General features: G+C 42.1%; 1 protein-coding gene across 2 annotated transcripts in view; it reads left to right on the top strand.

Annotated features, from left to right (window-relative positions):
- Positions 1-12,748, top strand: part of FBXW2 (F-box and WD repeat domain containing 2) — a 24,671-nt gene extending 11,923 nt beyond the window's left edge. The window contains exons 4-8 of one of the 2 annotated variants that reach the window (XM_004775635.3): positions 319-513; positions 2,589-2,722; positions 5,132-5,218; positions 6,061-6,230; positions 12,109-12,748. In XM_004775635.3, coding sequence (XP_004775692.1) covers positions 319-513; positions 2,589-2,722; positions 5,132-5,218; positions 6,061-6,230; positions 12,109-12,397 — 875 coding nt within the window. In that variant the 3' untranslated portion in view covers positions 12,398-12,748. The remainder of the gene's footprint in view (positions 1-318; positions 514-2,588; positions 2,723-5,131; positions 5,219-6,060; positions 6,231-12,108) is intronic. The other variant, XM_045082320.1, reaches the window with a different exon arrangement.

The raw sequence follows: 12,748 nt of genomic DNA, 5'->3' as shown, positions 1-12,748 counted from the left end.
CGTGATAGTCAAAGGTATATGAAATTTTGCAAGTGCAAGCCCAAGGGATGCTTTGTCTAGTACTCCTCTGTCACCTGGAAAATTAAGGAAAGAGGACTAAACCAGAAAGCCTGCATTTAGTCCCTGTGCTGTTCACACCATTTTGGTGACCCTGAGTGAGTTATTACCCTCCCCATGCTTTGCTTTTTTCAGCTATTAAGTGGAAATGCTAGAAGGAGGGGATCATGAGGTTCTGCTTGAAGAATACCATGGTTTGGGGATAGATTTTCCTTCTTTAGTGTTTGGTTTCTTACTAACTTCCCTGTTTTTCTCTTGAAGGGTCAGATGACTTGTCTGCAAAACTGTGGGATGTGAGCACAGGACAGTGTGTTTATGGCATCCAGACCCACACTTGTGCAGCAGTGAAATTTGATGAGCAGAAGCTTGTGACAGGCTCCTTTGACAACACTGTGGCCTGCTGGGAGTGGAGTTCCGGAGCCAGGACCCAGCACTTCCGGGGGCACACAGGGGCGGGTGGGTTGCCCTTTTTCAGGGATTTCTACAGTTAATTTAACCTCTCATTCCTTAAAACCAGGAGCCAAGAATGTGATCCTGTTTTGTTTTCTTTTTGTTTTTTTAACTTAACCTGCCTTTCCCTCCTATTATTTCTTAGTCATAGCCATTAATCCCTTTACTTAAGGCATTCCTATTTGGAATTTTTTCCTGAATTTTGCTTTTCCGTGGTGTATTTCAAAACTCTTCTGTGTACCCTTGTGCTGGGAGGGGGTGGTATTCCTTGACGTATTTCATTTATACCGTGTTGAACAGTCAGTTCATTTTGCTTTTGTCAGATTCCTTACCTCCAAATTGAGCAAGTCCTACACTTGTAAATTCAGTCTACTCTGTTTGTAGAATCAGGGCTGAAAATCCTTTGGAGTGACAGTAGTTCTCAGATTGTATAATCTACACATACTATGTTGAGTTGGATCTTGGTTGACAATTGATTAAAATAAACCAGTGTCTAGAGATAAGATAAACAGATACCTGAGTATTCCTAGTAGTTTTATAGTGGCCTAGTGTGTAGAAACTGGTCATTTGAGTATAGCCTTGAGACCTGAGCTGCTAATCTCTGCTGCATTGTATTTTGGAGCTTTGTGCAGAAATCCTGTTGAGCTGTTTCCCATCTTCTTGTGCATCAGCTCCCTTCTTCCTTTTCTCCATTTACTCACTGCCTCAGCCCTGGAGAGTCATAGTCTATGATCTTCAGCATCCCGTTTTATGAGCAGTCTTCTTGGACTCCCTTCTACTGTAGGTTTCCCAATAACCTGAATTTTGTCATAACACTCACCATACAAATGAGTATGGTGATCCAGTTCCCCGCCAGGCTATACATGCCAGAAGGACAGGGACCCTGCCTGTCTTATTCACCCTTAGGTCCTGAGTTCCTTTTATTGTGTCTGGTGCTCAGTAATACTTTGAAGTGAACCTAGCTATTTTGCTGAAAACAATTTTTTCCCTATTTTTGTTTGTCATCTTAAACATTTTCCCTCAATTTGTTACCACTTGCTTGTTACAGAAATTAATATTGGAAGATACATGATTTAGCATGGTATATATTAAATTCAGTATACCGTTCCATATGTCAGGATGTACATTCCAGGTGATTTTATACCTGATCAACTTCACGACCTCTGCTCTAAAAAATTTCGTCTTTGCTGTTCCCTGGACATTGCTATGGCTTTTCCTAACTCCATGCCTTTGCTGTTCCTTCTACCTGCAATATTCTCTTTCCTTGATAAACTCTACTCATCCTTCAGGGCCATCTCCAATATCGCCTCCTCCCTGAAGTCCTCTCTGATACCTTTGGGCAGAGTTAGTCATTCTCCTTGGTGTTTCCCTAGCAAGAGGTAAACATTTAAATTTTTTGGACTTCTCCTTTACCCTTAGACTGAGTTCCTTACGGAAAAGCCCAGTGTATATCTCTGGGTCCCCAATGTTCCTTTAGAGAGTCTGGCAGGCATTTAAAAACAAATGTTTGAGTATTTGCTATACTCAGGCACTGTTTTAGGTGCTGGGGGTACACCCCTCAAGAAATTCAGAGAGTTGGAGAGAAGGGCTTAGTCTCACCTTTGAGATCCTTATGTGTGTTTTGTTTTTCTCATTACACTGGCTTTTCTTGGTCATGGGTATTGTTCTTGACATTTTGTCTCATTGTGAAGAATAGGGCAAATCTGAACAGGGCCACCTATGTTGTTTTTTCCCTGCATGAGCTGGATTGGTTTTGTGGTGTGTCAGGCAGGCAAGGCTGAGTGGGAATGCCGTTATCTCCAGCACTGGTGTTACCTCTCACTTCGAAGCTAGTACAAGGATAAGAGGTTGTGTCATTCCAGGGATGCTCCATCCCTAGAAGAATAAGCTGTAATAATAACAAGAATTTTGAAATGAATATATTTTTTATCATAAAATCTTAGTTGAATAGCGCCATTCTTACAGTATCTCTGGCTGAGAATTACACAGTTGGTCAGCAAGGAGAGTGAACACGATTGAACTCTGTTACAAAAGACCCTCACAGGGGCATGTTTTAACTTTGTGTATGTTATATATACTAGTGTTTAGCGTTGACTACAATGATGAACTGGATATCTTGGTGAGTGGCTCTGCAGACTTCACTGTGAAAGTATGGGCTCTATCTGCTGGGACATGCCTGAACACACTCACCGGGCACACGGAATGGGTCACCAAGGTAGGAAGACTTACAGAAGAACTCTCCTTGACATCAGGTTTTGTAGGGGTGAGGGAGCTGTGGATGGGGTGGAGGATGGTAGGTGCTGTCTTGTTAATTGGTAGGTGAGCCCTAAAATGGAACAGATGTATCCACAATGCACGATGGCCTGCATTAGCGACCAGCCAAGTAAGGGACACTTGGTAAATAGTTGAACAAATGAATGACTCACGGGCACAGAAAAATGCCCACAGTGTATTTGGTGGGTGGAGGGAACAAATAAAACAGGTCATGGACAAAAAACTACATTGTAGAGTATGATAACAATTTCTGAATAAGTGTGTTATGCACCAGAATGTTACAGGTTATTATCACTTATGGAATTGTAGGTGCTATTTTTCCTTTTAGGATAAACATGTATCTTTTTGAATCACGAAAGCAGTTTTCATCTTGAAAAAATAATAGTTGTAAGAAATGGGATAAAGAAAAATGTATAGGATTTTTAAAAGAATATTGTGTTTTCTTATTTTCAAAAAAAGGTGATTACGAGGATCAAATGCAGTATTAGTCATGGAAATGTCATATAGAAACACTTTTCCTGAGCTTCCCGTTCCTTCCTGTCTGGGATAGCAGATAGAGGAGTGAGCAAAACAGACTTGGGCTTGACACAGACATTATTAGCCCAGTAGGAGAGATAGTTATTAAACAGTAATTTCACAAATAAATGTGCAGTTACAAATGGTGTTAAGTGCTATGAAAGCAAAGTGCAGTGCTCTGTGAAAATGTCTAGAAGGTACCCAATTCATTCAGGGAGAGCTTCTTGAGAAGGGGCAAAACATGAAGAAGAAATTGGAGGTAGCTAGATAAAGAATAAAGTGCAGTGTTTCAGAGTACGTGGTATGTGCCCAGGCCCTGGCGTGGGAAAGATCCTAGAACATTTGTTGGTCTGAAGGCCAGTGGAGCTGTGCTATGGTTGGGGTGGTGTGGAAGAGGTGGCCATCGTGTAGGCCTGCCTTGGGCGTGTTAAGGATTTGGGTGTCGTACGTGTAGTAGGAAACAATTGAGCGTTCTCAGCAGGAAACTGTGATTTATGTTTTTAAGAAAATAACTGCTAAGTAAAAAATGGATTGGAGTTGGGACACAAACAGACCCAGGGAGGCCAAGTAGGCTTTTGCAGTAATCTAAGCAAAAGATACCTGTGGCATGGACCCATGTAGCAGTGAAGAAAGAAAAGAGCACACATGAAGGATATGTCTTTAAGGGAAAGGCAGCCGAACTTACTGACTCATAGGTAACAAAGAAGGAGGAATTAGAGCTACCCAGTGGGTTTTAGGTCAGGTAGATGAATGTGTTTTTCTGAAATAGGCAGAGCTAAAAGGGTGGTTTGTGAGAAGATCAGTAACATTACTAAACTGTTTGATTGAGAATCGTACATTTTATGTTATGTATCTTTTACCACAGTTCTGTATTGGGTACATTGACTATTTAAGCATCGCTCTCTCTCTCTCTCTCTCTCTTTTTTTTTTTTACATTGACTATTTAAATGGAAAAGTTACATAAGACAATCTCGTGTTTTGTTAAAAACACTGGACTTGGGACCAGGATGCTGACTGTGTGATGTCTTAAGGCAAGTCACTTCTCCCTGTAGGGCCTGAGTTTCATCTGGTAAATGTTCCTGTGAATTCTGAAAGAGATGATGGGACAGGACCCAGCAGGGCATCTGGGTGTAGTAGGTCTGTCAGTTTCAGCTGAATCGGGAGCACAGACTACTGAAGAAGTGAGCTTGGCCTCCCTCTCACTTGATGCTGACTTACTACAAAAATAACTAGCCACTAAATGTTTACAGACTATCCGAAGGGCTAGTGAAATGTTAGCTTTTATTACATCATCATACTCATTTAACTGTTTTATTTCATTTTCATTTCAGTTATGAGATATAATAAATGCCTCATCCCCTATTTTAAAGATGAGGAAATTGAGAAACAAAGATGCTGGCTGGTCTTGCCCAAGGTTACAGAGTCAGGATATGGCAGATTCTGGTCCCAAGTCCAGTGCTTTTTCCATTATAATGCATCTGCTCAGGAAAACAAATCATTTGTATTTGCTTTTAGGTCTATGGGCTGTTTTCTTTCCTATTCCTCTCATTTGTTATAAAGTCACATTTTACAGTTTTTAAAATCATTTCTAATATTTGCTTCCAGAGTAAAGCAGAAATTAAATGCTGCCGCCAGCATTAGACAATTTTACATCCTGCTGACATTATAGAGAATCTGTTTGTACTAACTAGAGGCTAACATCATAGAATTACAGCTTAGCTCTTGTAGCATACCATCTCATTTCAGGCTCTTTTTCATATTTTAATTTTTTAAAAAGTGATATAGAAATAGTTTTAAAAGGATCATTCTGTAACATGGATGTTTATATTTCTAGGTGGTTTTGCAAAAGTGTAAAGTCAAGTCTCTTTTGCACAGCCCTGGAGACTACATACTCTTAAGTGCGGACAAATATGAGATCAAGGTGAGGTTTTCTCCTCCATTAATTTGCCTCATCAAAGAAAAACTGGGAAATATAAGAAAATTAAAATGGAATAGCACAGAGGGAATATTTCAAGGGAAGCAGGAATGGCTTAGTATAGCCATCTTAAACTTCTTGGGAAGAGAATTACTCATTCTATGTATGAAGACCTTTCTTTTAAAAAAAAAAAAAAAAAAGATTTTATTTATTTATTTGTCAGAGAGAGAAAGAGAGACTAAGGACAAGCAGGGGGAGCAGCAGTTAGAGGGAGAAGTAGGCTCCTGGCTGAACAAGGAGTCTGATGCAGGACTTGATCCCAGGATCTTGGGATCATGACCTGAGCCAAAGGCAGACGCTTAACCACCTGAGCCACCCGGGAGTCCTGTATGTATGAGGCAATTTCTACCCCTGATTTGTAAATGAAGAAAAAAAGATCCACAAAAACTTATCTTCACATTCTGTTTTCTTAAGACCCATATCTCATACCCTTCTAATTCTTAGATCTAAACTATGAAAACATAAAAATCTATTTGTGTTTAAAAAAAAAAAAACAATTTGCAAAAAGTTGACGGAGCACTCTCACATCTGTTCTTACTGCATTTTTTAAACCATTCCAGTGGTAGGTGTCTTCATTGTGGGAACTGAGATTCAGAGAGGTTAAGTATCTTACCCAAGGACACACAGTGCATACATGTAGCATCAGAGCTTGAACTATAAAACCTGTGGTCTTTCCGATTTACTTCACTTTTTATCTGGCTTCGGCAAATGCAAATCACATTGTTTAAGGACAGGTTTTTCTATGGTGATGTGATCTGTCATCGTTCCTTATTTTCTTTAATCTGTAGATTTGGCCAATTGGGAGAGAAATCAACTGCAAGTGCTTGAAGACATTGTCTGTCTCCGAGGATAGGAGTATCTGCCTGCAGCCAAGACTTCATTTTGATGGCAAATACATTGTCTGTAGTTCGGCACTGGGTCTCTACCAGTGGGACTTCGCCAGTTATGATATTCTCAGGTAATGTTTTTCTGAGCCTTCCCTTTGACAGAATATTCCCGTTTATCTTTTTGTTGTGGTTTAATATTAAAGACAAAACTAAATATTGGATGAACTAGTCAATAGCTTGAATCTGGAAATGTCATAAACAGTTATATGCTGAAAATCACACACATAAAAAATATTTTAGAGGCATATAGAGTTTTATGCTAGAGTCTAGAAGACCTAAGTTTTGATCTGTCCCCTTACTATGTCACTTCCCCTTGCAGAATTAAACCTGCTGGGCAACCCTCTTCTGTCCCCTCCCTCTTTGGGAGCTTTATACTAGCCCTCAATAAACTTTGCTGCCCACCAAAACAAACAAGCAAACAAACAAACAAACAAAGTGCTTTTCAGGAAAATGAGGGGTTTGGATGAAGAGATCTTTCAGGTCCCTAGTTCTGATATATTTAAAAAAAAATTTTTTTAAGGTTTTAGACAGATAATGTGTATTTAGTGAAATAATGATATATTTATTTTCTTATTTTAATTCCAGTATAGTTACCACTGTAGTGTTATATTAGTGTCAGGTGTACAATATAGTGATTCAGCATACACTGTACATACATACATACACCACATCTTTATTCATCTGTTGATGGACACTTGGGCTGCTTCCATATCTTGGCTGTTGTTAATAACTGCTGCAGTAAAACCACCAGGATGCGTGTATCCCTTTGAATTAGTGTTTTCTATTCTTTGGGTAAATACCTAGTAGTGCAGTTACTGGATTGTAAGGTAGTTCTGTATTTTTAATTTTCTGAGGAACCTCCATACTATTTTCCACAATGGCTGCACCAGTTTGCATTCCCACCAGCAGTGCAGGAGGGTTCCGTTTTCTCCACATCCTTGTCAACTCTTGTTATTTCTTATGTTTTTGATTTTAGCCATTCTGACAGGTACGAGGTGGTACCTCATCATGGTTTTTTGTTCTTGGTTTAGATTTTATTTATTTGAGAGACAGCAAGTGAGCATGAGCAGGGAGAGAGAAGCAGACTCCCCGCTGAGCAGGGAGCCCAATGCAGGAGTTGATCTCAGGACCCTGGGATCGTGACTTGAGTTAAAGGCAGGTGCTTAATGCACTGACCCACCCAGGCACTCCTCATCATGGTTTTGGTTTGCATTTCCCTGACGATGAGTGATGTTGTACATTTTTCATGTGTCCTTTGGCCATCTGTATGTTCTCAGGTATGGTTCTGATATTTTAAGTTTTGCTTCCTCTTCAGTGGAATTCTGCATTGAGGGATCAAGTTGCCTTCTGTTGACTAGTAGAAAGACAGAAGTATTTAGAGAAAAATAAAACTTATAGGATTTCTCTCCAAAGAAATAAATAAGAACAGGTCCATGGCCAAATAATTTTGTGATTTCCTGCATAACCTTAGACCCTTCTTGGAGATTGATGGTATCTGTAAGCATGTTGGAAGCTAATGGAAGCTGGTGCTGTATGTGACTAAGAGAACACTTTGGTGGAACACCTGAGTGGCTCAGTTGGTTAAGCATCCCAGCTCTTGATTTTGGCTCAAGTCATGATCTCAGGGTTGTGAGATCAAGTCCCATGTCAGACTCCACTCTGTGCATGGGGCCTGCTTAGGGATTCTCTCCCCCTTTCCCTCTGCCCCTACACACACCCCACCCCCGCCTCAGGCATGCATGCTCTCTCTCTCTCTCTCTCCAAAAAGAGAGAAATTATTTTGGTGATAATCCTTGATTTAAAACCCAGCATCACCTCCTGTAAGTTGGAGGATTTTATATAAGTTTCTTAACATTTCAGTTAACCTTTAGTTCAGTTTCCTGATCTGGAAAGTGAAGATGAGATGAAGTACCTGTGAGGACCAAGCACAGGACCTGGGGGATTGGTATTACTGACAGCTCTGAGAAGTCCTGCATGAAGAAGCCTGCTTGAGCTCGTTTAACCTACTGTGCCTCACACTCACTGTACACAGAACCTTTCTTTTAAGGAGCACCTATTACCAGCTCCCAGAATTAGTGTTCTGCGGCATGGTTCAGAAAATGCTGACTTGGAGTAGTACAGAAAATTGAATGTACTCGTCATTGTTTTTGTGCGTGACTGTTTGAGGTCAGCTGTATGGGATCTGTCACACTAGCCTGCAGGACTTTGGCAGGCCCTGCCTCTCTGGTCATACAGTTATAACCCCTTTTATATCTTCCTGGAATCAGACTTACATTTCTAACCAATTAGGATTCCAAACTGTCAGAATCATTTCTAGAAATGATTGATAATTACGCTTCGAGAAAAAAAGACTGGAACAGGTGCCAGAGAACATTAGTCTAAGTGTTTCATTCTATAGATGGGGGAAATGAAGCAAGAGTGGGTATGGGCCTTGGCCAGCATCCCACACAGCTCACCCTAGCCCTCCACCATCCATCCATCCATCCATCCACCATCTGTCTGTCTCTCTGTCCACCATCCTGGCATCATCTAGCAGGCATATGCTTAAAGTACCAGCAAGCCAGAGAGAAGGAACTTCTGAAGGAATTTCAAGTCCAAGTAGTTACTGTGGGAAAATCAGATCTTTTACAGTTTAGTATCATTTTTGTTTTTAAAGATTGTATTTATTAGAGAGAGAGAGCATGAGCTGGGTGAGAGGGAGAGGGAGAAGCAGACTCCTGCCTGAGCAGTGTGCCTGATGCAGAGCTTGATTCCAGGACTCCAGGATCGTGACCTGAGCCGAAGGCAGACGTTTAACCACTTGAGCCACCCAGGCATGCTGTGTTGTTTTTGTTTTCAGTTAAGACTTGGATGGGAGGGATGGAGAAGTAGGGTGGAATAGAGGTATCATCATCTTTTTAATGCTTTGAGTTTCTAAGGGTTTTAATTTGATCCTGCATTTGCCTTTCTTGTGTATGTATTTTTTGCACTCTGAGTGGCATGTACAGAGTCCAGAGGCCCAGATGAAAGTTGTGTTAATTTGGGGATTCGGATACACTAGCTTTGAGCAATAAAGCTGCAGAATTGTTTGCCGCTAAGAAGTGTTAGATTCAGATTTCTTGGAAGGTGGGCCGTTTTATCTCTTGCCTCCTCCCCACCTGCCACAACACAAATAAACCGGCCTCTTTTGAAATCATAGTGCAACTCCTTTGGCATCAGTTGCTAAGATCGGATCGGGCTGCTGACGCTTTGAAGCTGACTGAGAAGAAGCAAAGCACGAATGGTCGCCTGTTGCTCAGTAAATCGACGCTATGACGCAATCTCTGGAGCTGAGTTCTCTTGGTACAGCAAGCAGGGTTATTTAAGTTCAAGGGCCCAGACTACAGGGCAGGGATGTGTGTTTACAGTTCTAAAGTAATCAGAGTTAAAGGGGCTGTGAGCCTGTCAGGACCTGCATTCTCTGCAACATACATGTGCTTCAGTCTTTGGAGTCGGTGCTCCTATCCCCAGCCACCCAGTTATCTAAGTTTCTGGTTATTTCCTGCTTTGCATTGGTGATGTGGGGCTTACTAGACTTTCTTGCTGTTTTCCTAGTTTCCTTTGGATTTGCTTTGTAGGCATTTTCATTTGCCGGTGTTCATTGCTCCACGGCTGCATTCATTATGTGCTGCAGATGGTTACTGAGCACTGCCTATGTTTTAGGCATCAGGATCTACATGGGAGCCTGCAGAAATACTCACCACACTGGTGGAAATTCCCACAGGAGGGAAGATTGATATTAAATAGCTAGTTACCTAGAGATGTTTTCATGGTTGGACTAAGGGCCACACTGTATGGAGTAAGTACTTCAAGACCTCACGTAGCTGAGGAATAAGGGAAAGCTTCTTTGAAGAAGAGGCTTGGGCTTAGCTCTGAAGGACGAGTATCTGCATTACCCGGCAGTGGGCGTGCAGTAAGGAGCATTGGAGACCAAGAAACCAGTCTGTTCAAAGGCCCTGAGACTGAAGGAGCCTGGTGCTGGAGATGCATGAGCAGTAGAGAGCCCTCAAAGGGTTTGAAGTTAAATGAGGTGGTAATAGGATTAGATTTTTTTTTAACTTTTTTTTTTTTTTTAGATTTTTATTTATTTATTTGACAGAGATCACAAGTAGGCAGAGAGGCAGGCAGAGAGAGAGGAGAAAGCAGGCTCCCCACTGAGCAGAGAGCCTGATGCAGGGCTCGATCCCAGGACCCTGAGATCATGACTTGAGCCGAAGGCAGAGGCTTTAACCCACTGAACCACCCAGGTGCCCCTAGGATTAGATTTTTAAGGTGAGATTGACTGAAAGGGGCCAAGAGTAGATGTGGTGAGACCAATTGGAATTGTCAGCAGCCCTGCAGGCAAAAGATGACATCTTGGATCAGAGTCGTCACAATTGAGATAATAGTGAATAAAGTAGGAGAGAATTTAAGAGGTAAAATCAATAGATGGTGGTGATTGAATTTGTGGCTTGAATAAGGAGGAGAGTTGGATGGTTGCCATGTTTCCTAGCTTGAGTAACTGGGTGAAGGAGCAAGCCAGGAAGTAAGAAGGAGAAACAGGTTTGGCCAGCAAGTTCGGTTTGGGACAGAGTGAGTGAGGGACAGGTCTTCTTCATGACAGAATCCCTTTCCCTTCCTAATGTCAGGTGAAGTCTGCTTAGCTGTGACTCTCTGACGTGGACTGAATTCTCTCTTCTAGAGCTCAGCATGTCTGGCCTTACACATCCTTCATTTCATATTTACAGGTGGTGACCAGCTATTTGTTCCTGCAAATTCTGTTTCTCTCCCTCTCAGCTGATCTCCTTCACCTGCTCCTTATTTGTCCTGGTTACCAGGCCCTGCCGTTTCTGGTTGACCTCTTGGACAGTCGTGTCCTTGTTGCCAGTCAAGTTAATTGACCTCTCATGGGGCCCAAACTGATTTTCCCAGAGCAGAATTTGCATATCCTTCTCTCATAGCTCTTTTCTTAGTGCCTCCAAATTATCTAAGCGTGCTCACAAAAGACTTAAGTGTGCAGACAACAGACGATGATTTTTTGTTTTTCATTTATGCTGCTGTTTGGCGGGATCGCTCCCACTCTGTGCCTTTGTCACCAGCATTTGGGGAAGGTGAAGGTTGTCTGCCCTCCCACTCCCTGAGTTGTCTCTAACAACTTCTGAAGCATTTATTATTAATGTTTCTGGATTATTTAGGAAAACTAATCTTTCAGCCTCTACTGTTTTTTTTTCTTTTTTAAAGATTTTATTTATTTATTTATGTGACAGACAGAGATCACAAGTAGGCAGAGAGAGAGAGAGGAGGAAGCAGGCTCGCCGCTGAGCAGAGAGCCCGATGTGGGGCTCGATTCCCGGACCCTGGGATCATGCCCCGAGCCGAAGGCAGAGGCTTAACCCTCTGAGCCACCCAGGCGTCCCCAGCCTCTACTGTTTTTATAGTTTGCTACCTGCTGAATAGAGTAGCACGTGAGTCCCTTGGTTTCCAGTCTTTATTCCAGGCTTTAAGAGGCTGATGGTATTCTAGGATTTGATGAATCCATCTTTTTACCTAGTCATGAAGGTGATTGCACCCCAGTTCTTACTGGTAACTGACCAGTTATGAATCCTTAGGCAAAGTATGTACCTCAGCTAGACTTCAGTTTTTACATCTTGGAAATGAGATGTTAAGTGAGATAATCTGGGTGGGCATTTTGTGCTTCCGTAAATTTTCATCAGATGCTGCCTTTCCCCTTACATGCCTATGTTACCGTGTCATTGTGAAGGGTTCTTCCCCCGCCCTTTCTTAAGGAAGCTCCGTATTTTGTCTCTTCTTTTTTATGCAAAACTTTAATTTAACTCTCTAAATTTTCTTGAATTTTGCATTGTCTTTCTGTGTCTCCAGAAAAGATTACAGTGGCAGAAACAGAAGTAATATTGCCTTCTGATTCATATCTCCTAACTCTTGTCTTTGTAGGGTCATCAAGACTCCTGAGATAGCAAACTTGGCCTTACTTGGCTTTGGAGATATCTTTGCCCTGCTGTTTGACAACCGCTACCTGTACATCATGGACTTGCGGACAGAGAGCCTGATTAGCCGCTGGCCTCTGCCAGAGTACCGGAAATCAAAGAGAGGCTCGAGCTTCCTGGCAGGCGAAGCGTCCTGGCTCAATGGATTGGATGGGCACAATGACACGGGCTTGGTGTTTGCCACCAGCATGCCTGACCACAGTATTCACCTGGTGTTGTGGAAGGAGCACGGCTGACGCCACGAGCTGACCACCGCTGACTGACTTTGGGTGCCAGGGCTGCGGGTTTTCAGTGCAACCTTTCTGGCAGCCGACTGCATGAACCAAAGTTCTCACCTAACGGTATCATCGCGCAGTGCACAATCATTTATCTGTGTTTGCCAGGGGGCCAGGGCTCGGGGCGGGGGAGGGCTTGTTTTCTTGACACACAGCACAGCATGCTAATGACTTCATTTGTACTTAGTTACGTTGGTCAGTATAAGAGGATGCATTTGGGATTCATCTTTCTTGAATATTCGTTTTTAGTAAAGAAGGTTCAATGGTTCATTAATCTGCTAATTGGTTGCCTATAAAAACACATTCAGTCTA

This window comes from Mustela putorius, unplaced genomic scaffold (genome assembly GCF_011764305.1).
Source record: "Mustela putorius furo isolate JIRA1106 unplaced genomic scaffold, ASM1176430v1.1 tig00000596_pilon_pilon_pilon, whole genome shotgun sequence".
NCBI lineage: Eukaryota > Metazoa > Chordata > Mammalia > Carnivora > Mustelidae > Mustela > Mustela putorius.
The sequence above is the reverse complement of the archived record's forward strand: the minus strand, read 5'-3'. Positions and strand labels throughout refer to the sequence as shown.